Genomic DNA, 23,499 nt, shown 5'->3' with positions numbered 1-23,499 from the left:
GTGATTTTCTTCTACCATGGTAAGTTTGCCCTAACAGATCTTACTTCAGCTGTGTGGGGAGCCCTGGGAGCTTCCTTCTCTGTGTTTGCAGATTGTTGTGGTTTGTAAAGGAATGGTTTAATTAGGCTGTTCTGGTCAGTGCCATAAGGGAATTTTGGGCAGAGCTGACTCTCTATTCATTACCTGCTAAGTACCTGAAATCTGTACCTAAAATTAGTGCCATCATCATCATCATTAAGAGTCTATGTTGATCTACTTTCTGCAGATGTAAACTTCTTGCCTTGCTTAATTAAGTGTTTTCTTAAGCGTTTACTGAAGAAATCCTCATGCTTGTGGTGTACTCGGGTTGAGAAGGAAATATTATCCAGGCAGTGGGAAACCGTGTGGGGAACTTTTCTTTTGGTGGCGCCTCTGCACCAAAAGAAGGGATTGAGGAGAGACTTGTTTGTGAGAAGGTATTGTTGGAGACAAGGCATGTGTTTTTATGATTCACGTATTTATTAATGATCTTCTGAAAATTGTCTAAAGGTGTCTTCATTTTTTGATGTTACATAGTTTGGACTCAATGAGGCAGTTTGTGTGTTCACTATTTCGGTTTTCTGTTTCATGATATTTTCTGTGAATGGTGATTCTTGGGCACAGATGGAAACCTTGCATTGAGAGTAGGAGAGTTACCCATCCTCCAAAGAACCCATGTGTTGGATAAAGATGATGTTACCTTTGAGTGATACTTTGATGCCTGAATCACAAATTTGGTTACTGATGTCTATACATTTTACAACATTACAGAATAGAGGAAATAATTGTGATGAGCAGAAAAATCGTTGCACGTGCATTCGTGTTGTGATTCTTGGGATCTGAGAAGTTGTGAGAGCGACTTTTAATAGTGTCTGTTCTCAAAATTTGCTTTCGTGTTGTGTCCTGACAGAAAGAAGTGTGTTTATCCAGAGACAGGGCTAGTCTAGGAGTTCATGTAGTATGGTTTGAGAAGGATACAGGAATTGCGTTAAGTTTCATTTGTCCTTATAATTTGGTGACACCCTCACTAGTGCTTCCAAGTTCTTTTTCTTTTTTTCATGGTTCAAGGAAGTGACTGTGGCTGGGCTGTTTGGTTTGAGGTCCTCTGCACTTGGTACAAGACAGCTCCCTTTACTGTGTAGCTACTACAAGTGACAGAAGAGGAAATAAGAATTTATACATTGTGGTGGTTTCAGGAGCATTGCCTAAATACGCAGACGAAGTTGGATGTGTCTCAAAGCTTAAAACACAGTTTGAGTAGCCTGAGAGACTGACTTTGATCGAGGAAATTGATGTGCCAAAGGAATCTTGCTGGAAAATGGTTTAGATTTCATCTCTAAAGTCTAGGCCTATGACATTTTTTCCCTGTGATGCTTTTGCTGAAAGTAAATGGTGGTCACCCAGCAGTAATGAACCATGTTGCTCGGATAGAATGGTTTATAATTGCGATGTGATACATCTTTTATTTGGTTCTATGAGAGACACAGAAATGGCTTTTCAGTTTTTCACTGTAAGATTCTCAAGTAGGGAAACACAACAAGAAAAAATTTCATTATTCAGGAAAAAAAAAAAAAAGGTTATTCAAGTATTGAGCTCTAAACTTTGCTTTAGTCTGGTCTCTTCCTCAGGTTAATTTGACCCATGTAAAGGAAATAGAATTAAGATGCCTGACAGAGAGCTGAAAGGCTCCCGCAGTCGTCCCTTACCATAATAGCATTCCTGCCTCCTATAGTTGTACTACGAGTTTTTTTACGAACTCTGGAACTAATACTTGAATGTGAGGATTCAGTGGGATTCAAGGACATTAACTGAAAGCACCCCAAAGCGCATCTCATTTAATAACGCCTTGGAGTCACCAAGCCCGAGCTTGTGCTGCCGCTGTTTGCAGTGGAGGAGAGACCCCGGCGGCGGCGCAGCCCCGAGCCCCGCCCAAAGCCGGGCCCCCTTGAGCGCGGCCATCGGGCGGCTGCAGTGGCGTGGCGGCGCCTCCGGGTGTCGCTGTTGGCCGCCGCCGAGCGGCGCTGGAGCCGCGGCCGCCGCAGCGTCCTGCCCCCGCAGGCTGCTCGCTCGCCCGGCGCCGGCCACGGCGGCAGCGGCCCCGACACCACCGGCAGCAGCAGCGGCGAGAGGCGGCGGCGCTTGTCGGGGAGCAGCGGCGTCCGAGGCGGCCCGAGCGGGCTGGCTGCGCTGCGGCGGCCCGTGCGCTGTGTGAGAGCGAGAGCGGCTGGAAGGGAGGCAGGGCAGCGGCAGGAGCCCGGCAGGAGCGCGGCGAGCTGTGGCGAGAGAGAATGGCGGTGAGGCGGCGGCAGAGGCGCGGGCCGGGCGGCGGGCGAGCGCTGCTGGGCGCGGTGCTTTGGTGCGTGTGGTGGCGGGCGGCGGCCGAGCGGGTCCGCTACGCCATCCCCGAGGAGCTGGGCAGAGGCTCGCTGGTGGGGCCGCTGGCGCGGGACCTGGGGCTCAGCGCGGACGAGCTGCCGGCGCGGAGGCTGCAGGTGGCGTCTGCCGGCAAGAAGCAGCTGAACTATTTCACGGTGAATGAGGAGAACGGGAACCTGTACGTGAACGAGAGGCTGGACCGGGAGGAGATGTGCGGCGAGTCGGCGACCTGCGCCGTCAGCTTCGAGGTGCTGGTGCACAACCCGCTGAACGTTTTCCATGTTGAAGTGGCCATCGAGGACGTGAATGACAACTCCCCGGCTTTCAGCAAGGCTGCTCTGGAACTGGAGATCGGTGAATGGACGCTTCCCGGTGCTCGTTTTCCGCTGGAGATGGCCCGGGACTCGGACGTAGGAAGTAACTCTTTACTGACTTACCAGCTCGTTAGCAACCCGTCCTTCTCTCTGGCCTCAAAGGAGAGCACTGATGGAAACAAGCAGCCGGAATTAGTGCTAGAGACACCTCTGGACCGGGAGAAGCAGAGCTCCTTTGATCTGGTGCTGACGGCGGTGGATGGCGGGGAACCCGCGAGGTCCGGAACTGTCCAGATTCGCATCAACGTGACGGACTTAAATGACAACCCGCCCGTGTTCAGCAAAAATGTCTATGAGGCGCGAGTGGCGGAGAATTTGCCGGCCGGGTCTCTGGTGCTGCGGGTGCGGGCGACGGATGCGGACGCGGGCATAAACGGGAGGGTCTCCTACTCCTTCAGCAACGTTCCAGGAGCCATCAGCTCTTTGTTCACGGTGGACAGTGAGAACGGGGAAATGAGGACAGCGGGTCCCCTCGATTTCGAGGAGAAGAATAAATACATCTTCGGGCTAGAGGCGAGAGACGGAGGGGGTTTGGTCTCACACTGCAAGGTGCAAATAGACGTCACGGACGAGAATGACAACGCCCCGGAAATCACGCTGCTCTCGCTGTCGAGCCCAGTACCCGAGGATGCCCCGACTGGAACTGTAGTGGCCGTGCTGAACGTGAACGACCCAGACTCGGGCGAGAACGGTCAGGTGTCGTGCGAGCTCTTGGGCGAGGCGCCGCTGTCGATCGTGGCGTCGCCGGGCGGCTCGTACAAGGTGGTGACGGCGAGCGCGCTGGACCGCGAGCAGGCGTCCGAGCACCGCGTGACGGTGGTGGCCCGGGACCGGGGCAGGCCGGCGCTGCGGAGCAGCACGGAGCTGGTGCTGGAGGTGTCGGACGTGAACGACAACGCGCCGGTGTTCGAGGAGGCGGCGTACAGCGCGTACGTGGCGGAGAACAACGCGGCGGGCGCGCTGGTGGTGCGCGTGCAGGCGCGGGACGCGGACGCGGGCGCCAACGGGCGCGTGAGCTACTGGCTGGCGGGCGGCAGCGCGGGCGCGGCGGGCGCGGCGCCGCCGGTGTCGGTGGAGGCGCGGAGCGGCGCGCTGTACGCGCAGCGCTCCTTGGACTACGAGCAGTGCCGCGAGTTCGCGGTGGCGGTGCGGGCGCAGGACGGCGGCTCGCCGGCGCGCAGCTCCACGGCCACGGTGCGCGTCTTCGTGCTGGACCGCAACGACAACGCGCCGCGGGTGCTCTGGCCGGCGGCGGCGGGCGCGGGGGCCGCCGCGGCGCCGGGAGAGGCGGCGGGGGCTCCTCCTCCGTTCGAGGTGGTTCCGCGTTCGGCCGAGGCCGGGTACCTGGTGGCCAAGGTGGTGGCGGTGGACGCGGACGCGGGGCGCAACGCGTGGCTGTCGTACGAGCTGGTGCAGGCGTCGGAGCCGGCGCTGTTCCGCGTGGGGCCGCACAGCGGCGAGGTGCGCACGGCGCGCGCCGTGTCCGAGCGGGACGCGGCCAAGCAGCGTGTGGTGGCCGTGGTGAAGGACCACGGGCAGCCGGCGCTGTCGGCCACGGCCACGCTGCACGTGGTGCTGGCCGAGAGCTTGCAGGAGGCGCTGCCGGAGCTGAGCGAGCGGGCGGCGGGCGGCGAGGCGGCGGCGGCGGCGGCCGAGCTGCAGTTCTACCTGGTGCTGGCGCTGGCGCTGCTGTCGGCGCTGCTGGTGCTGAGCGTGGCGCTCTTGGTGCTGGCGCGGCTGCGCCGGGCCGGGCCGCCCGCCGTGCTGCGCTGCCTGGGCGCGCAGCGCTTCTCGGTGGCCGGCGCCGCCTTCCCGGCCGACTTCTGCGAGGGCACCTTGCCCTACTCCTACAACCTGTGCGTGGCGGCGCCGGCCCGCGCCGTGCCCGAGGCCGCTTGGCCGCCGCCGCCGCCGGCGGTGCCCATCCTGTCGGCGGAGGAGCTTCTGGGCGGGGATTCCTGCGAGAAGCAGATCTCGAGCAGCAGCGCCGTTGTGGGAGAGGTGCCCGCCGACTCGGACTCGGCTCAGGTCTGTAAAAGGAATTCCTTCCTTCTGCGCCTTCACGTAACTGTGTACTTGTAGCAGCGAGTTCTTACGTTTTTTTCTTCCCTTTTTTTTTTTAACGGTTATGTTTTTTTTTTTTCCGTGACGCCGTGAAATAATCCCCTCTTCTGTTTCTTTTTTGCTTCTAGCTTTGCGAACGGGCAATTGCTGCCCTATCCGCTGTAAGATTGGTAGGCTTAGTGGGAGGTTCTTTCCGTTCAGCAATTTCGAAGCACATTTGACAATGACATATTCTGGTTCAGTTTAAAGATTTTGTTTAGGAAAATTATGTTTTCTTAATTGTTACTTTTTATGAAGTAAGGAGGTGGATCTTTATTGTGTAGAATGAGATGTACATGGCGGGCTTGGTGTGGAGAGTTTTCCTTCCCGATGGTTTTTTGTCGAAAGTATGTGCTTGAACCATCTGTTAGGTGGACCAAACCCCTTCTTTTGAGGGAAGTCTACTGTACGAATGCTTATACTACTGATTCGGGTTAATTTAAGATTTTTAAAAAACTCTCTGTGGGAGTACTAAGTCATCCGAGTGAGCGTTGTCATGCCTATATTGAGTAAAGATGTAATGAGAAATTGAGAAGTCATGATTGGAGAACGGGGAGTAATGCAGTCTTATTCAGAGTAGTGTCTGATGTGCAGGTGCAGAATAGCAACGACCGCCCCAGCAGTGCAGGATTCGGTGACCCTTGTGAACATTGTGACTGTTGATGAGTAGTTTTCCTATCCTATGACACTATTTTGATCCGCTGAAAGGCTGTTCTTCAAGCAAGACTGGTATAAAAACTGGACTTGGTAGAGGAATTTGCATTTTCAGAAATGTGCAGTAAAGCTCGTGATATCCCAGACGTCGTATCAGATACAGTTACATCCATGTTATACAGTCGTGATAAAGACTTTTCCCGGGCGGTAGAAATTGCATAATCAGAAGAGGCGTGTTACTTCTGTCCGGTCCTCGTTGGTGGAGGATGAAACCAGAAGCAGGACAGAAGCCGAAGCAGGAGGTCTGCGCTGGACGAAAAGCGACCTTTTCCTGGCGGTTTTGTCCCTCCCGCGAGCCGCCGGTGCCCGAGGCCGGGCGGGCAGCGCTGGGCAGTGCTGGGTGCCTGCAGTGCCGGGAGGAGGCTGCGGGCGCCGCTGTTGACCGAGAGGAGCGAGAGGAAGGAAGCTCGGAGCGCTCCCGGCAGCCCCGCCCGCTGCGGATCGGCTCGCTCGGTTGTTCGCTCGGTGTCTGGCTCGGCGGCCGGGAGATCTGCCACCGTCCCTGCGGTGCGGAGCCGTTCTGTAGCAAGACGGAGGAGCCGGTAGCTGCAATAACGTGCAGAAGCTGAGAGCAGAGTCTGAGCCGGAGCTGTCTGGGTTTGTTGCGAGGAGCTGCAAGCGGAGGAGCGGTGCCGCGGCGGAGATGTGCGCGGCGGGGAGGCGCTGGGGCCGGCGGCAGCGAGCTCTGCTCTGGGCCGTCCTGCTGGCGGCGTGGGAGGCGGCGTGGGGGCAGCTGCGCTACTCGGTGCCCGAGGAGATGCCCAAGGGCTCCTTCGTGGGCGACGTGGCCAAGGACCTGGGGCTGCGCCTGTCGGAGCTAATGGAGCGCGGCGTCCGAGTTGTCTCTGAAGGTAGGACGCAGTATTTCGCTCTGCACGGGAAGACGGGCCATTTAGTGACGGCGGAGAGGATCGACAGGGAACAGCTGTGCCGACTGGTGGAGAAATGCGTGCTGCGCTGTGAGCTGATAGTGGAGGGGGAGATGCAGGTTTACCGAATCGAAGTCGAAATCACGGACATTAATGACAACGCTCCCAGCTTCAAGGAAGTTGAGCTGGAAGAGAGAATAAGCGAGACAACAGCCCCGGGGTCCCGGTTTCCCCTGCCGCACGCTCACGATCCAGACTCGGGCCGGAATTCCCTGCAGAGCTACGAGCTGAGCGGCGACGAGCACTTCTCGCTGGCCGTGCAGACGGGCCCCGGCGGCGATCAGCGTCCCGAGCTGGTGCTGGCGAAGGCGCTGGACCGGGAGGAGGCGGCGTTTCACGAGCTGGTGCTGAGGGCGAGTGACGGCGGCGATCCGGCGCGGACGGGCACGGCTCGGATCCGAGTGACGGTGCTGGACGCGAACGACAACGCGCCCGTGTTCAGCCAGGCGGAGTACACGGTGCGTGTGCCCGAGGACGTGCCCGTGGGCTCCGTGCTCGTCACCGTCACGGCCACGGATGACGACGAGGGGCTGAACGGGCAGGTGAAATACTCGTTGAATAAAGTGTCGGACATGGCATCGGATATTTTCCATCTGGACTCAGAGACGGGAGCGATCACTCTCTTGCGGAGTCTTGACTTCGAGGAAGGCGACTCCTATGAACTGGAGGTGCAGGCACGGGACGGTGGCGGCCTTTCCGACACTGCTAAAGTCACCATCACGGTCAGAGACATAAACGATAACCCACCAGTGATTTCGGTGAGGTCGGCGTTAAGTGAGATTTCTGAGGACGCCCCGTCTGGCACTGTTGTAGCCCTGCTGCACGTGCATGATCGGGACTCCGGGGCCAACGGCGAGGTGCGCTGCTCGCTCGACGGGGACGTCCCGTTCCGGCTGGAACAGTCCTATGACGATTACTATCGTGTGGTGACAGCGAGCGAGCTGGACCGAGAGCAGGTGTCGGAGTACAACGTGACGGTGCGGGCGGCCGACGGCGGGTCTCCGGCTCTGCAGAGCAGCGCGGTGCTGGCGCTGCGGGTGCTGGACGTGAACGACAACGCGCCGGTGTTCTCGGAGGAGCGCTACAGCGCGCGGCTGTCGGAGAACAACGCGGCGGGCGCGCTGGTGCTGACGGTGCGCGCCACGGACGCGGACTGGGGGCAGAACGCGCGCGTGCGGTACCGGCTGTCGGAGGGGCGGGTGCGGGGCGCGCCGCTGTCGTCGTACGTGTCGGTGCAGGCGGAGACGGGCGCGCTGTACGCGCTGCGCTCCTTGGACTACGAGCAGGTGCGCGAGCTGGAGCTGTGGGTGCGTGCGGAGGACGGCGGCGCGCCGGCGCTGAGCAGCAACGTGTCGGTGCGGCTGCAGATCGTGGACGAGAACGACAACGCGCCGCAGGTGCTGTACCCGCCGGCGGGCGGAGCGGCGGGCGCGGGCGGGGCGCGGTCGGGCGTGGAGCTGGCGCCGCGCTGGTCGGAGCCCGGCGCGCTGGTGGCCAAGGTGGTGGCGGTGGACGCGGACGCGGGCCAGAACGCGTGGCTGTCGTACGAGCTGGCCAAGGCCACGGAGCCGGGGCTGTTCCGCGTGGGGCTGCACAGCGGCGAGGTGCGCACGGCGCGCTCGCCGCTGGCCCGCGACGCGGCGCGCCAGAGCCTGGTGGTGGTGGTGAAGGACCACGGGCGGCCGGCGCTGTCGGCCACGGCCACGCTGAGCGTGGTGCTGGCCGAGAGCGTGGCCGAGCTGCTGGCCGAGCTGGGCAGCGCGGCCGAGGCGGCGGCGGCGCCGGGCGAGGCGGCGGGCGGCCTGACGCGCTGGCTGGTGCTGGCCGTGGCCGCCGTGTCGTGCCTCTTCGTGGCCTTCCTGCTGCTGCTGCTGGCGCTGCGCCTGCGCCGCTGGCGCCGCCGGCACCTGCTGCCGCCCGACGGCGGCGCCTTGCGCGGCGTGCCCGTCTCGCACTTCGTGGGCATCGACGGCGTGCGCGCCTTCCTGCAGTCCTACTCGCACGACGTGTCGCTCACGGCCGACTCGCGCAAGAGCCAGCTGCGCTTCTCGGCCGCCACCTGCTGCGACACCCTCCCGGCCCGGCCGCTGCCCGACGAGCCCGCGCCGCTGCTCGGGGACGAGGATGTGGCCGCCGCCCTCCCCAAGGATCCCTCCGCTCCCTCGGTGAGTTCCTGGTGCCGGATTGTGTCCACGACGCTTCCTTCTTCTGCTTTCCTGTCCTTTTACCCAGTGGGTTCTGTCCTGAGTTGTGAAATATTCTGAGAAGTACGGCAAAGCCTCGGTTAGCGATCCACTGGTGCCTGTTGCTGCCGGGGAGGTGCACGTGGGAGTCGGATCTCAGTGTTATTGTTGATGGGCCTTTCAGGAGAATTCAGGCTCTTCCCTGGTGGAGATTCGGTGTCTGAGACCTGTGTTTTTATCATTCCATGTAATTTCCATTTATCTTGACTGTATTAGCTCTTCTACTCTGCTGTACTGCATTGTGAAGAAGTGGAATTTATAGTTGTTAGCAGTGTCAGCTGTGTTCTCCCCAGTACATGTGGGTGACAGATAGAACAATTGTGTTCCCTTCTAGAAATTTCTCATTCGCGATAAGTTTTTCTTTTCTTTGTGTTTTCCTCCCCACTGCATCAGTATTTGCTCGTGGGTATAGTACCACCTGGTCATATAATTTTTATTATTTATTATCGTTTAAAACAGAGTATGAAATACACTGTTGTATGGATTTTTAACAGCGGTGCTTTTAACTAGTCTGTCTTTGGTATACTCAATTATCACTCTCCTCGTATTCCTTTTGTTTAAATAGTATTTAGGATAAATGTAAGCCATTGTTTGAAATTGAACGTGGACCCGTGTTTGCCTGCCTTGTTTTGGGTTTGTTACATTTCTTACTCTTGCAAGGGCCTCACTGAGTGTTCCTCGTCCACTAGTTGCAGCAGTTTCAAATGTGTGTAGCTTTCTGTGTTTTCTGGGAATCATTCCCAGGCATTCTTCCAGTTTGCTTGCAGGAATTTCTGTGGTTGAGTGAAAAGTGAGCTCCACACTCGGGAGAGAGTGGAGAATGGTGGAAGAGTAGTGCAAAGGCTTGTTGCTCATGTAGTTAAATCTAAAATATTTGTTAGCACTAGTTTGTCACCTTGGGATGCATTGTTGCCGTGCTTCTGCAAAAGGCGGAGTTGAAGAAGTGGATGTTCCCAGACAGATTGTTCGAGAGTCAACATGCCTCTTTTTATGCTCTTAAACTATGGGTGAATATCTAGAAATCAGAGTGTATTGTCGAGGTTTCTCCTGAGATGTGTTACAGGCGGCCTGGCACTGCAGGGAATGTTGATACATTTGTGTGAAGGCTTGTTCGTTTGTGCTTTTCACGTGGCCTTAAATCTTGTTTTTTGTTGTTCTCTCTCGTGTAGTCACGCTCGATCTTTCCGTGCCGAGGTTTCAAAATAGATGCCATGTAGGAGAAAGAGTGTAGTGTACATTCTCAATGCATTACTGGTTAGAAAGGTGTTTTTTTCTTTCTCTGCTCCTTAGCAGCCAGTGAGCACCACCCAGAGTTACTGTACATGGAATGATTTTGTGAGAATGACCTGATTGTCCACGAGAAGCCTCTGCTGGAAAAAAAAAAAAAAAAAAAAAAAAAAAAAAAAAAAAAAAAAAAAAATTGATCACCGAAGGATTGTTGCTGCTCTATGGGCAATTTTTGTCTATTTGCTCTTCGCCATTGTGCCTTTATCAGAGAGATGTAAATACAGGTGGTGCCGTAGCCGAGGGTGCAGCGACAGTAGGTCCTATGTGCCTAAAGTTCATTTGACAATGTTCATTTCTTGATCACAGTGTTGCTGACAGGTTTGGACTCTTAGACATACACAGTTATTTTCATTGTGAACTGTTTGTTGGTTGAAGGTTTTCTCAAAACTCAATTGTCAGTTTTTGTATTTATCACAGCTATCGTACAACACAGAGTTTTCAATCAACATTAATTATTTGAAAGCCTGAAAGCAGTGTCTAATTTATGTAATACAATAAAGGGCGAGGAAGGGCGAGATTCTACTTAAATACTTTCTCAGTATTCTCTCTCTGAAGTCAGAGTATGACTGCTTCTTTGTGGAGGAAGAGCCTGTTCTCACAGCAATGCTGAGGCCGAGTGATCGTTTCCTAGTAACTACAGCAGCAGAAGCTTGTGAGATAGAAACTGAGTCTTATAGTTTCCATCTTCGTTTCTTTCGAGACAGTATCAAGAGTGGCATACCCAGGAACAGAGTTATCACCAGGACCCTGTCAATGAGCACAGTAATAATTCATGGAGTTATTTCTTGAGCAATAGGAGTGTTGGAAAAACCTGCTGTACCTGTAGTTTCTCAAAACCCGGTTTGTGTAGCACTTGGAATGGTTCAGCTGATCATTAACGTGCCCTGCTCTCTATAAGGTCAAACAAGAGCTGTTGGTTTGTAGAGAGTCTTGTATTTTGTGATTTCCTTTGGTTGTTGCAGAGAGGTGGTGTCAGTACAAACAGACACCGAGGGGGACGAAGTGTGGTTTTTTTCATAGGCATTGCTCTCAAGGGTGTTTTATAATTTCTGTTTTCAGACTATCCCACACTGGGAGTGTTCAGTGTTCTGTCATGGGAAAGGACTTGTCATTTGAGCTGTGGTAAACTGCTTCCTCTAGTTTTGCCTTTCTAAGATTTTTTTGGGACTTTTTTTTTTTTTTTTTGTCATCTTTTATCTTGAAGTCTCTGTCCTGGGAAAGGTGGCTGACCTGTTGTGTATGCCTCGAGCATCACCACAGAGGAGTAATAACCCTCTTTTTTACAATTCTCAGAGTAAAAAATTCAGCACGTTGGTAACTGAAGTCTCATGGGAGCATGGATACCTTTTTCAGTCTGTCCACGTTCTTAATCTACTTACTTACACCGTTCACTGAAAAGGATTTTTGAAAAAATGCTTTAACAGGTCATTTTCCCCAGTTTTAGGACAAGAAGTTTTGGTAATCTCCATGATTTGTAAAACATGTAAGGATGTTTGGAACATGTAAGGATAATGCTGTTCTAGAGAATAAGACTTGCCATTTTCCCCCAGTCATAGTTACTGTGAGAGGAATATAAAATAAAAGGAATATAAACAAGAATATCTGGAAAGAAAATGTTGCTTCTGGTGCTTCTCTTCTACAGAGGCTTCTATTCCCAAGTAATTTGTAGAGTTGCTTCACAGAGATGATAGAAATGAAATAAAAGAGTTGGGTAAAGAGAGCCCACGGCAGTAACAGAAATGATAGGAATCTGCAAGGCATTTAATGCACAGTATACCTGCTTATACTTACCTGTACTCGTGTGGTCCCTTGTACGAAGCCCGCGTCATCCTCCATTACTCCACTACACGTTCTCCAGCCAGACTCTGGAATTTTGCTTCTGAAAAGAGCTCCTCGATTCCCCTATGCCCGGGTATGAAAAAACTCGCCAAACTGAACTTTGAGTGGCGCTTTTCGGTCGCTGAGGGAGATGAGCAGCCAACGCTGCGGCCCGGGACGAGACCCCTCGGCGCGGCCATCGGGCGGCTGCAGTGGCGTGGCGGCGCCTCCGGGTGTCGCTGTTGGCCGCCGCCGAGCGGCGCTGGAGCTGCGGCCGCCGCAGCGTCCTGCCCCCGCAGGCTGCTCGCTCGCCCGGCGCCGGCCACGGCGGCAGCGGCCCCGACACCAGCGGCGACAGGCGGCGCGCCGACTTCGCTGCCTTTCAGGCAGCTTTCTGTCTGGCAAGAGCGGCTGGAAGGGAGGCAGGGCAGCGGCAGGAGCCCGGCAGGAGCCCGGCAGGAGCGCGGCGAGCTGTGGCGAGAGAGAATGGCGGTGAGGCGGCGGCAGAGGCGCGGGCCGGGCGGCGGGCGAGCGCTGCTGGGCGCGGTGCTTTGGTGCGTGTGGTGGCGGGCGGCGGCCGAGCGGGTCCGCTACGCCATCCCCGAGGAGCTGGGCAGAGGCTCGCTGGTGGGGCCGCTGGCGCGGGACCTGGGGCTCAGCGCGGACGAGCTGCCGGCGCGGAGGCTGCAGGTGGCGTCTGCCGGCAAGAAGCAGCTGAACTATTTCACGGTGAATGAGGAGAACGGGAACCTGTACGTGAACGAGAGGCTGGACCGGGAGGAGATGTGCGGCGAGTCGGCGACCTGTTCTGTCAGCTTCGAGGTGCTGGTGCACAACCCGCTGAACGTTTTCCATGTCGAAGTGGCCATCGAGGACGTGAATGACAACGCGCCGCGCTTTCTTAAGGAAAATATCCATTTCGAAATAATTGAGTCTACACTTCCCGGTGCCCGATTTTCCGTGGATGTGGCCGAGGATCCGGACGTGGGCAGTAACTCGCTGCAGGGCTATGAGCTGGAGGCGAACGGGTACTTCACGGTGGAGGTGAAGGAGAGCCAGGACGGCAGCAAATCCGCGGAGCTGGTGCTGCGTCACTCACTGGACCGGGAGAGCGAGAATAGTCTGCGTCTCCTGCTGACTGCAGTGGACGGCGGAGACCCGCCCCGAACTGGCTCCGCCCAGCTCTGGATCAACGTCACCGACGCCAATGACAACCCACCCGTGTTCGCGCAGGACCGGTACCGCGTCAGCCTGCGAGAGGACGCGCCTCCGGGATCGACGGTGCTGAACGTGTCAGCCTCAGACGCTGATGCCGGCACTAACGCCCACATCACCTACGGCTTCGGGAAAATGCCGGCCAAGATGTTTCAGAAGTTCGTGGTGGAAGGAGAGAGCGGGACGATCAGTCTGCAGGGGGAGCTGGATTTTGAGGACACGCGAGGCTTCACGTTGCTGGTAGAGGCGAGGGACGGTGGCGGTTTGGTAGCGCACTGCAAGGTGGACGTGGAGGTGCTGGACGTGAATGACAACGCGCCCGAGATCACGGTTCTATCGTTGTCGAGCCCGGTGCCGGAAGACTCGCCAGCGAGTACCGTGGTGGCCGTGCTGAAAGTGCGGGACAGAGACTCGGGCGAGAACGGTCAGGTGTCGTGCGAGCTCTTGGGCGAGGCGCCGCTGTCGATCGTGGCGTCGCCGGGCGGCTCGTACAAGGTGGTGACGGCGAGCGCGCTGGACCGCGAGCAGGCGTCCGAGCACCGCGTGACGGTGGTGGCCCGGGACCGGGGCAGGCCGGCGCTGCGGAGCAGCACGGAGCTGGTGCTGGAGGTGTCGGACGTGAACGACAACGCGCCGGTGTTCGAGGAGGCGGCGTACAGCGCGTACGTGGCGGAGAACAACGCGGCGGGCGCGCTGGTGGTGCGCGTGCAGGCGCGGGACGCGGACGCGGGCGCCAACGGGCGCGTGAGCTACTGGCTGGCGGGCGGCAGCGCGGGCGCGGCGGGCGCGGCGCCGCCGGTGTCGGTGGAGGCGCGGAGCGGCGCGCTGTACGCGCAGCGCTCCTTGGACTACGAGCAGTGCCGCGAGTTCGCGGTGGCGGTGCGGGCGCAGGACGGCGGCTCGCCGGCGCGCAGCTCCACGGCCACGGTGCGCGTCTTCGTGCTGGACCGCAACGACAACGCGCCGCGGGTGCTCTGGCCGGCGGCGGCGGGCGCGGGGGCCGCCGCGGCGCCGGGAGAGGCGGCGGGGGCTCCTCCTCCGTTCGAGGTGGTTCCGCGTTCGGCCGAGGCCGGGTACCTGGTGGCCAAGGTGGTGGCGGTGGACGCGGACGCGGGGCGCAACGCGTGGCTGTCGTACGAGCTGGTGCAGGCGTCGGAGCCGGCGCTGTTCCGCGTGGGGCCGCACAGCGGCGAGGTGCGCACGGCGCGCGCCGTGTCCGAGCGGGACGCGGCCAAGCAGCGTGTGGTGGCCGTGGTGAAGGACCACGGGCAGCCGGCGCTGTCGGCCACGGCCACGCTGCACGTGGTGCTGGCCGAGAGCTTGCAGGAGGCGCTGCCGGAGCTGAGCGACAGAGACGCTGTGTCCGACCTGACGTCTGATTTGAACCTTATTCTTGTAGTGTCGCTCGCCATCGTGTCTTTACTGTTAGTTTCCACGGTCATTTTTGCTTTTTTCTTTAAATATCGACAATCGAGGAGCCCTCCCATTTTTATAACTTCTGATAAGGAATTGTATTCCACCTTGGGCTCAAAAGCACCGTACAGCTACTGCAGCAGCACGCTGCCCTTGCCCTATTCCTACGAGGTGTGTTTAGCCTCCGAGTCGGGGCAGAAGGACTTCACGTTCCTGAGACCAGGGGCGGCAGCCTTGCCTGCCCATTTCCTATCCGCTACTCCCGGCTCAGGCACTCATTCAGAGAAGGACCCTCCTAGCCCCGGGAGCTCGGCACAGGTGAGTTTCTGTCCTATGGTCCCTCTCTGTGAGTTTTTGTGAATCTTTTTTTCCTCTGTTCTACTGTCGGTGATCAGTGGGGAACCGGCAGATCTAAACGTGCGCTCCTCAATAGCTCAGGGGCGTGGGGATGTGAGTGTATGTGTATGTGAGATCTTGACTCATTCTTTTGGCCTGCCAAGTCTTATTCGCAAATTGCTGATTTTCCCCGAGGAACGACGCAAATATTGTCAGTACTTCTGTCTGTCCTGGAGAAGGACAGACAGGTGCGCGTTTCACCGAAATGGGTGGGGAGGTGGACTCGGGGTGGAGCGGTAACAAAAGTGTGGAGTCTAAAGCGGAGACAACTCTTTCGCCTTGGTTTAGTGACCACTGATTTTCTCAGCCACGTTTGGGCGCTGTCATGTGATAATGATGTGTGACCTATGCCGGCTTGTGTACTCAGTGGGGGCAGCCACGCTGAAGCTCCTTTTCTGGCAAGCGCGGTTCTTCGACGCCCTGAACCCCTTTAACTGAAGGTGTTGTCTACACCCGTAACTCAACTTTCCTCCTCCGTTTATAGAGCCAGAGCTCGTGCTTCAGTGTAGCTCCAAGCCTGGCATCGAACAGAAGGAGTTTTTTGTTCTCTGCTGCCACCGGCTTCCCTGAAGCCCCAGTGGAGTCAGGAAAAATGCCGAAGTGAGCGGGTCAGGCTGGGATTTGGCTTCAACCCGTCCCCAAAGGAATTTCTGGTGCAGGGAAAAGCGTCTTCCCCCTTAGCTGTTGTACTTTTCCACTCTTCTCCCTCAAAATGGCGCTTTCAGGCGCTCTGAAGTGTTGTCTGCAACATTCAGGCTTCCTATCAAAGTGGAGGAGACGTCTCCTCCAAAACAGATGATAGATGGAACTGTTCTGTCTTCCATGCTTTTCCTGAGATCTCTTTCTTACTCATCTTTCTGCTGCTTGGCCATCCCACTACTGCTGGGATTAAACGGAGAAGGTACTCTGGTACTCGTAGTGTGTGCCCTCATAGGAAGGGAAATTACTTGAGAACTGTGGTTCCTACCTTAGAGAAATTGTGTGGTAAATCACGTGTCGGAAAAACCTGAAAAGGGCAGTGATTGGAAAAAGGATTCAGAGCTTACAGTGGTTGGAAAAAGGATTCAGATTTTATTTCAGACAAATAAGTTGCTGAAAACTTTCAAGATTTGGGTGGAAGAGAGCTGTGGATTTTATTGGTTTTAGATTATATGTGAGAAAGAAAGAAAATTGGGCTTTGGTTTTCTTTGAGAAAAGAAGTGCTTTGGGAACGTTAGATGACTAATATTGGATTTTATCTGTGTGAAACCCTATCACATGTGAACTCTATGTGAACTTTTATCACATCGTGTGGACAGGTTATAAGAACGATAATAGCGCTGATAAAGTTCATCTTTTGGCAACGATTAATCAGGAGAAAAGGAAATAGCTGAGCATGTAGATAAGACAGATATTGCCGACTTTTGATGTAGGCGCAGAACTACTGCGTCTCTGGGTGGATCCCATGTGGTCACGGCAGCTTTTAGGATTGTGCAGACAGAGTCGAGATCCTCTCGCTCAGGCGAATGTCGTTGTCCAGCGCCGGTGCGGGTGGTTTGCAGTCCCTGCGAGCTCAGCCACCACAATTAGCGGAGTAACAAATAACTCGCCTCAACTTTCCGAGCCGGTTCTGCAAGGCTTTGAGAGCCTCCATAAGTGAATGAACGCTGATTTCCAGTCCGGTTTTTTGCCGGACGTCGCTGTCCCTTATCAGTGTCAGCTGTGGGGTGACACCTGGGCGCTGTGTCACAGCTGGGTTTTCACAGGGCTCCTGGCGTTCCTTTATCAAGCTTCCTCGTCCCATTTTCATTACCCCATGACAGCCGAGCAGTTCTGCGGGTGACAGATGACGAATGCCGGAATTTCGGTCCTTTTATTCTTATGCGTGCGTGGAAAGTTGGAAAACCCGACGTAGCACGAGTTTTTGATGACAGTAACAACTACCCAAAGGCGGGTTTTCGACCAGGCACTGCCGGTGCTGTGACCTGCCAGGCTGTTGGTGTGCGGGAACGGGATCCGTTCCCACCCCGGTCAACCTGCACCGCAGGGCGTAGAGAGTGATTTCCCTAAGTCTGGCTGGTGTAAAAAAGTACCAGGGAGCAACCCGGGATATGGAGAGAGTAGGAGGGCATATTAAACCGAGATTTCTGCGGTTTGCCAGGGAAGACACCTGCTGGGATAGTGCTGGCAGTGGGGATCCCGCAGGAGCGGCGATGCTCCTGGAAGTGCTGCGGCGGGAGCCGCCCTGCGGCGAGACTCAGTGTTGCGGCCGGGGGAGCTGCTCATAACTCGGCAGCATGAAATCAATGTCGCTTTGTCAGCCACGGTGCTTCGGTGGCATACTGAGCAGCGAAGTCCCGACGCCTCAAAAGGGGCTTCCTCCCAGGGAGGGGCTGGGCAAGTATTTGGGTGGGAGGACCGGCATCCTGAAGGTCCTGGGAAACACTGGGACACGACTGCGTGTCGTGCCGGTGCTCGCTCTCCCTGCGTACTCCGGAGGACCGACCCTCCCTACTAATCCTCCCGTCCTCTCCACCTCCCCTCCTTATTCCCGCCGCTTCATTCCAGCCAGGTGTTCCCGGGACACGCAACCCAAACTTCCCACATCTCCATATCGCCCCTTTTGGCATCACTATTCTGCCAACTTTTACACCTTCCTGCCCTCACACGCAGTCCCTGTGCCCGATCTACCCTGCCTTTGCCAGCGCTCCCCCCGCCCGGCTGTCCTTAGAGCGATTTTTTTTCGCAGGGCTGTGCTCTCCTTTCAGGTTCTGCGGGCTCGAGCCCCGCTGTTCTCGGGCCGAGGTCACCGCGCTCCCTCCGGCGGGGCTCGGCGGCGGCGGGGCTCCGGCGCCGTGCGCTCTGTGCAGTTATTGGACGGGACTCTGTGTGCCGCTGTCGGCCAATGATGGAGCGGGGGGGAACTGGCGGCCCGGCCCCGCTCGGAGCCGGGATGAGGCGCAGACGGTCTCAGAGAGACTCTGGGAGTGAGTCACCGCCGAGCCCGCCGAGCAATGCCCGGCTCCCCGCCGCCGCCGCCGCTTCCCGGGGCCGCTGGGCAGCGGCATGACGGGGCGAGCTGAGAGTTTCTAGCCGGGGCGGGGGGGCGAAGCGGAGAGCGCGGCCGTCCTGTGCGATGAACGGCGTTGCTGTAAGGAGCCGCGGGGTGACGACGGGGCAGGTACTGAGCCTCTTGCTTTTGTTCGGCGCTTCGGACTGGGTTTCCGCCGCGATTCGCTATGCGATCCCCGAGGAGGCGCGGAGAGGCTCCGCGGTGGGGAATGTGGTAGCCGACCTGGCGCTGGACCTCGGGCGGCTGCCGGGGCGCCGATTGCGGGTGGTGTCCGGCGGCAACAAGAAGTACTTCGGGGTGGATCTGGCGAGCGGGGCGCTGCTGGTGAACGAGAGGATAGACCGGGAGGAGCTTTGCGGCGCGCTCTCTCCCTGCTCCCTCAGCTTTGAGATCGTGGTGGAAAACCCGCTCGAGCTGTACAGCGGCACCGTAGAGATCCAGGACATCAATGACAACGACCCGGTTTTTCCCAGCAGCCAGGCGAGGCTGGAAATCAGTGAGTCGGTGGCTGCCGGAGCGCGCTTCCCGCTAGAGAGCGCGCAAGATCCCGATGTGGGAATTAACTCTTTGCAGACCTACCAGCTCAGCGCCAACCCGAACTTTGCGCTCGACGTGCAGACGAGGGTGGACGGCAGCAAGTACGCGGAACTTGTGTTAGAGAAGGAGCTGGATAGGGAGGAGCAAAGAGAGCTGAATTTGGTCTTGACTGCACTGGATGGAGGCAGCCCGCCACGGTCGGCCCATGTGCAGATCCACATTGACGTTGTAGATGCCAACGATAATGCCCCGGTCTTCAACCAGTCCACCTACAAGGCAAGTGTGAGGGAGAACACGCCCAGCGGTACCCTGGTCGCCAGGATCAGTGCGTATGATCTGGATGATGGGCCCAATGGAGACATCGTCTACTCCTTCAGCAGCCACACCCCTGCCAAGGTACGAGAACTCTTCGCTCTGGACTCAGCCACAGGGGAGCTGAGGGTCAAGGGACAGCTGGACTATGAGGAAACAAAGTTGTATGAGATTTACTTACAGGCTAAAGACAAGGGAGCCGTTCCTGGTGTGACTCATTGCAAAGTGCTGGTGGAAGTCGTGGATGTGAATGACAATGCTCCAGAGGTGACAGTGACTTCTGTGTACAGCCCTGTGCCTGAAGATGCAGCCCCAGGAACCGTCGTAGCTCTGCTGAGTGTAACAGACTTGGACTCCCATGATAATGGCCTGGTGAACTGCTTTATTTCCCCTGGTATCCCCTTCATGCTCAGCTCCTCCCTCAAAAATTACTACACATTGAAAACAGAAGGAGCTCTGGACCGGGAAAAGGCAGCAGAGTATAACATCACTATCACAGCCAAGGACTCGGGTTCACCACCCTTGTCTGCAGTAAAGCACATCCTAGTACAGGTGTCAGACGTCAATGACAATGCGCCCAAGTCATCCCAGGACTCCTATGATGTCTATGTTCCAGAGAACAACATTCCCGGGATCCCCATCCTTAACGTGAGTGCCACTGATCCGGACCTTGGGCGCAATGCCCACCTCTCCTATACCCTTTTGCAGAGTGACACCACTTATGGCCACCTCTTCTCCATCAACCGGGAGAATGGCACCCTCTACGTGCTCACCTCCCTGGACCATGAGGACCAGGTGGAGTTCAGCATGATGGTGCAAGTCCAGGACGGTGGCTTTCCACCTCTGTCCACTAATGTCTCAGTCAGTGTGTTTGTCACTGACCTCAATGACAATGCCCCGATGGTGCTGTACCCCCAACCCAACACCACCACCACCTACACCGATGTGGTGGCACCAGGCACTGCCGCTGGGCACATGGTCACCAAGGTGGTGGCGGTGGATGCGGATGCAGGGTACAACGCTTGGATCTCCTATACCCTGTTGCAGGCCACTGACCCCAGCCTCTTCTCGGTCGGGCTGCACAACGGGGAGATCTTCACGGCCCGCCAGCTCCGCGAGGATGACGCTCCCGAGCACACCTTAGTCATCCTGCTGAAAGACCATGGGGAGCCTGTGCTGTCCACCAGTGCCACCATCTCCATCTCTGTGGCTGAGATGGTCAAGGAGGTGCTCACTGACCTCACTGATGTGGCACCTGCCAATGATCCCAGGAGACATGTGACTTTCTATCTCATCCTGGCTGTGATTTTGGTGTCAGCGGCCTTCTTCATCACCATGTTGTCCGTGGGCATCTTCAAGTGCTACAAGTGGAGGCAGTCAAAGGAGCTGTACAACAGCTCCAGGAGTACCACGTACAGGACACCAGGGCCCTTCAACCACATTGATGCTGTGCGGGGTGGCTTCACGCCGCCCAGCTTCTACCACCAGGTCTATCTCACCACAGACTCTCGCCAGAGTGATCTCCTGTGTAAAAAGCCCTTCACTTCCAGCCCCTTGGGCAGCCGCCAGGGCACCATAAGGAATGGTGAGCCCGGGCTGTATCACCAGATTGTGGGCACTGCCAGCCGGCTCCCCACACCTGCTGAGGTAACGTAGCTCCTTCCTTGGCATGTCCCAGCGCTGGGCAGAGCCACAGTTCACTTGTGCTGTATGTGTGTGGTTACATGTTGGGGTTGGGAGGGATATCCGGTCATGCCACGCCCCTAAAGAGTTCAGCTGCAGCTGAACAGGTGTTCTTTGGAGTCAAATGAGCTATCCTTAGGGCTGATGACTTTTGCACTGTGATGAGCAGGATCAAGTGAGTCAGTTTGTTCGTGTTGGCAATCATTCATCTTTTGGACGCAGTTTTGGGTACGCCTTGCATGAGTAACCAGGGGAGGCTGAGGTCAGCTTGAAACCACTTGTTAATCCTTGGCACGAAGTTTGTTGTTAATGGTATTTCCTTCCCTTTGCAAAAGGAGAGCCAAGGGGAGCACTTGCTCTGCGGGGAAACGTAATCTCTATGCGTCGTGACTTGGTGGGGGCTGGAGAGGTGGTGGTGCAGAGGGGGCTGGGAGCTGGGGATCGGCGTGTTGCCTCTCACAGTGCAGAGCACAGGGCTGAAGAATGATGCTGGTTCCTCTGAAAGACCGTGGTCACAGAGCTGTCCCTTCCATCTGCGCCGCTTCTCATGTTTGACTCCTGAATGGTTCCGTTTTTATTTCCATGGAAGTTCTGTGCTGATATTCGCTTTGGGGGAGGGGGTGGCATTGCAGATTGCACTTCCCTAGTTCCTTGCAGGGCTCTGCTGAGCTGGACTTTGGCTCTGAGCAGGGTGGCGAGTCCTCCACTCAGATGTTGTCCAAAAACCCTATTACGAGCTCTGCATGATTTGTAAAATGCTGTCTCTGGGTGATGTCTGATGTCCTGATGGAGCAAACTGCAGGCTGGCAGGCATTTGCGCATGGCAGCAGCTTCTGTGCTTCTCTCCCGATGGGAATTGTGCTGCTTAATTTGAAAGGTTTCAATTACAGGAATGCTTCAGTCTTCAGAGGTGAGGCCAGGTAGTAGATCCAGTGGAGGGGGAGTGTGAATCTGGTAGATTTCCAAGGTCCTTGGTGCTGGTAATTTGCCCTTCCTGGGAGGCAGTGGGTAGGAGCGACCGGCTCCTCAGAGCAGAAGGAAGTGAGATGCAGCGGAAGCTGTTCATGGGTGTGAGGCTGCGTGTGCTGCCTGCTCAGTGTGGCCAAATCACAGAGGGAGGCAGAAACCTCTCAGAATTATTTTATGCCTTCCACCCCCCCCCCCCCCCCCCCCCCCCACCCCGCCCTGCTTGCGTCACTGCTCAGACTCAGCACTTCTGATTTGTGGCAGGTGAGACTGGCTGCAGCAGCTGCAGGAGCAAGTGTTCCTCTGCATTGTGTGGGCTGTGCTATGGCTGGGGACAAGGATGTCCCCTCCAGCAAAACGTCCTGATAAGATGCCTGTGGAGGTGAGGGCAATAAATGATTTGAGAGTGGGGTTGGAAGGAGGGCAGCAAGCCTGAGTCCCAGCCATGACTCCCTCCTACTCCCCAGTACTGCACTGGAAAGGCACTGGCAGTGAGAAATGAGCTGGGCTGGCTCAGGGCCCTGGATTTTCAGTCTTTGTGGTGACAACGGATTGTGTCAAGCCTGCAAAGGCTTTCCACCTCCTTGCTCTGCAGGGCACAGCCAGCCGCCAAAAGTGATGCAGTGGGAGGGGTGTTGCCCTGTCTGTAGCAGGTGGCGTGTCCTGCCATGAGGGATCCTGCCCTGTAGGTTCTCCAGTGATGCCTGGCTTGTCGCCTTTCCACAGGGTGAGCTCTGACCCTGTGGAATAAGGAACATTTCCTTCTCCATCCTAGACACCCCATACCCTTCCTGCCTTGTCACACTGTCCCCCTCCCAGGCTTTGACAGATCCAAACAGTAGCAGGATCCCCCATGTAAAGCCCTTGCTCGAGCTCCTTGGTGACTGAGCCATCTCAGGACACTGAGTGGATTCTCCCAGGTTATGTGGGCTTTGCAGAGGGTTCTGCTGAGGCACTGCAGCAGCACTGAACCCATTCCCAGGGGTGCAGCACCCTGCATTGCCAGTGGAAAGCTCTGTCACCCAGCTGTACTGTCCGGGTCTGGCTTGGGATGGGGATAGGGCACATTCCAGACCCAAGGTGACAGCTTCCTGCTGGTGGCATTGTCAGGAGCTCTGGGGGAATGAGTATATACAAGAAGAGATTGGTCTCTGTGTGCTGAGGAATCTCTTGTCCAGTTTTTCTGCATTGTCTCTTTAAGGATGCCTTCTCCCCTCCTCCGGAGCCGGCAGTAGGTGGGACCCAGGCAGTGTTCTCACCATTCATAAGGTTCTTCCCGGTGTCTCTCCCTGACTGGCAGCAGGGGAGTCCCGCCTCACGGCTCTCAGAATAGGCACGGAGGTGCTGCAGACGGGAGGGAGGACCCTCGACTGCAGCACCTTCACAGTCTCTGTCTGCCAGAAGGATGCTGTCCCTGTCACTGTCCACCGTGCCGGGCACTGGTGCTCTCAGCCTCTCTCAGCTATTCCCCAGGCCCCGCTGGTGCCCAGGTGGTGGGGACAGGCAGGATCCTGGGTCCCCTGTCTGCCACACCACTGCAGACCCCAGCCCCCAGGGTCTGTGTGCACCCAAGGGAGAGTCAGGGTGGTCTTCAGTGCACCAGGGACAAAAGACAGAGAGGTTCTTTTTACAAAAGCATGTAGTGACAAGATAAGAGGGAATGGTTTTAAACTGACAGAAGGTTTAGATTAGATAACAGGTATAAAAATGTTTCCCTGTGAGGGTGGTGAGGCACTGGTATGGGTTGCCCAGAAAAGCTGTGGCTGCTGCATCCCTTGAAGTGTTCGAGGTCGGGCTGGATTGATCTCTGAGCAGCCTGGTCTAGTGGAAAGTGTCCCTGCCCACAGCAGGAGGTCAGAATGAGATGATCTCTAAGGCCTCTTCCAACCCAGGTTGTTCTGTGACTCTATGACTGCACAAGGCTTCTGCACGGATGTGAATTGAACTAAAAGTCTGCAGCTTGCCAGTATCATCTGGGACAGGGAGAGCAGGAAATTACTGTGTGCTCCCCCCTGGGGAGGCTAAGACCTCTGCTTCTGCCCTCAGGAGACTGACTGCAACAC

The 23,499-nt window shown here is 56.7% G+C and overlaps 2 protein-coding genes across 2 annotated transcripts in view; both read left to right on the top strand.

Moving 5' to 3' along the window:
- Positions 1–23,499, top strand: part of LOC310914956 (uncharacterized protein) — a gene marked incomplete at its 5' end in the record, with an annotated part of 94,619 nt that overhangs the window by 40,662 nt on the left and 30,458 nt on the right.
- Positions 6,229–17,856, top strand: LOC310914945 (uncharacterized protein; the record flags this gene model as incomplete). Its single annotated transcript, XM_083871462.1, has 4 exons — positions 6,229–8,679; positions 11,932–14,808; positions 15,371–15,486; positions 17,634–17,856. The coding sequence occupies 4 exons, from the start codon at positions 6,229–6,231 to the stop codon at positions 17,854–17,856; spliced, it is 5,667 nt and encodes a 1,888-aa protein (XP_083727588.1).

The sequence above is a fragment of the Zosterops lateralis genome (assembly GCF_965231275.1).
Source record: "Zosterops lateralis genome assembly, chromosome: 14".
Classification (NCBI taxonomy): Eukaryota; Metazoa; Chordata; class Aves; order Passeriformes; family Zosteropidae; genus Zosterops; species Zosterops lateralis.
Note: the sequence above shows the minus strand (reverse complement) of the source record. Positions and strands in the feature narration are given on the sequence as shown.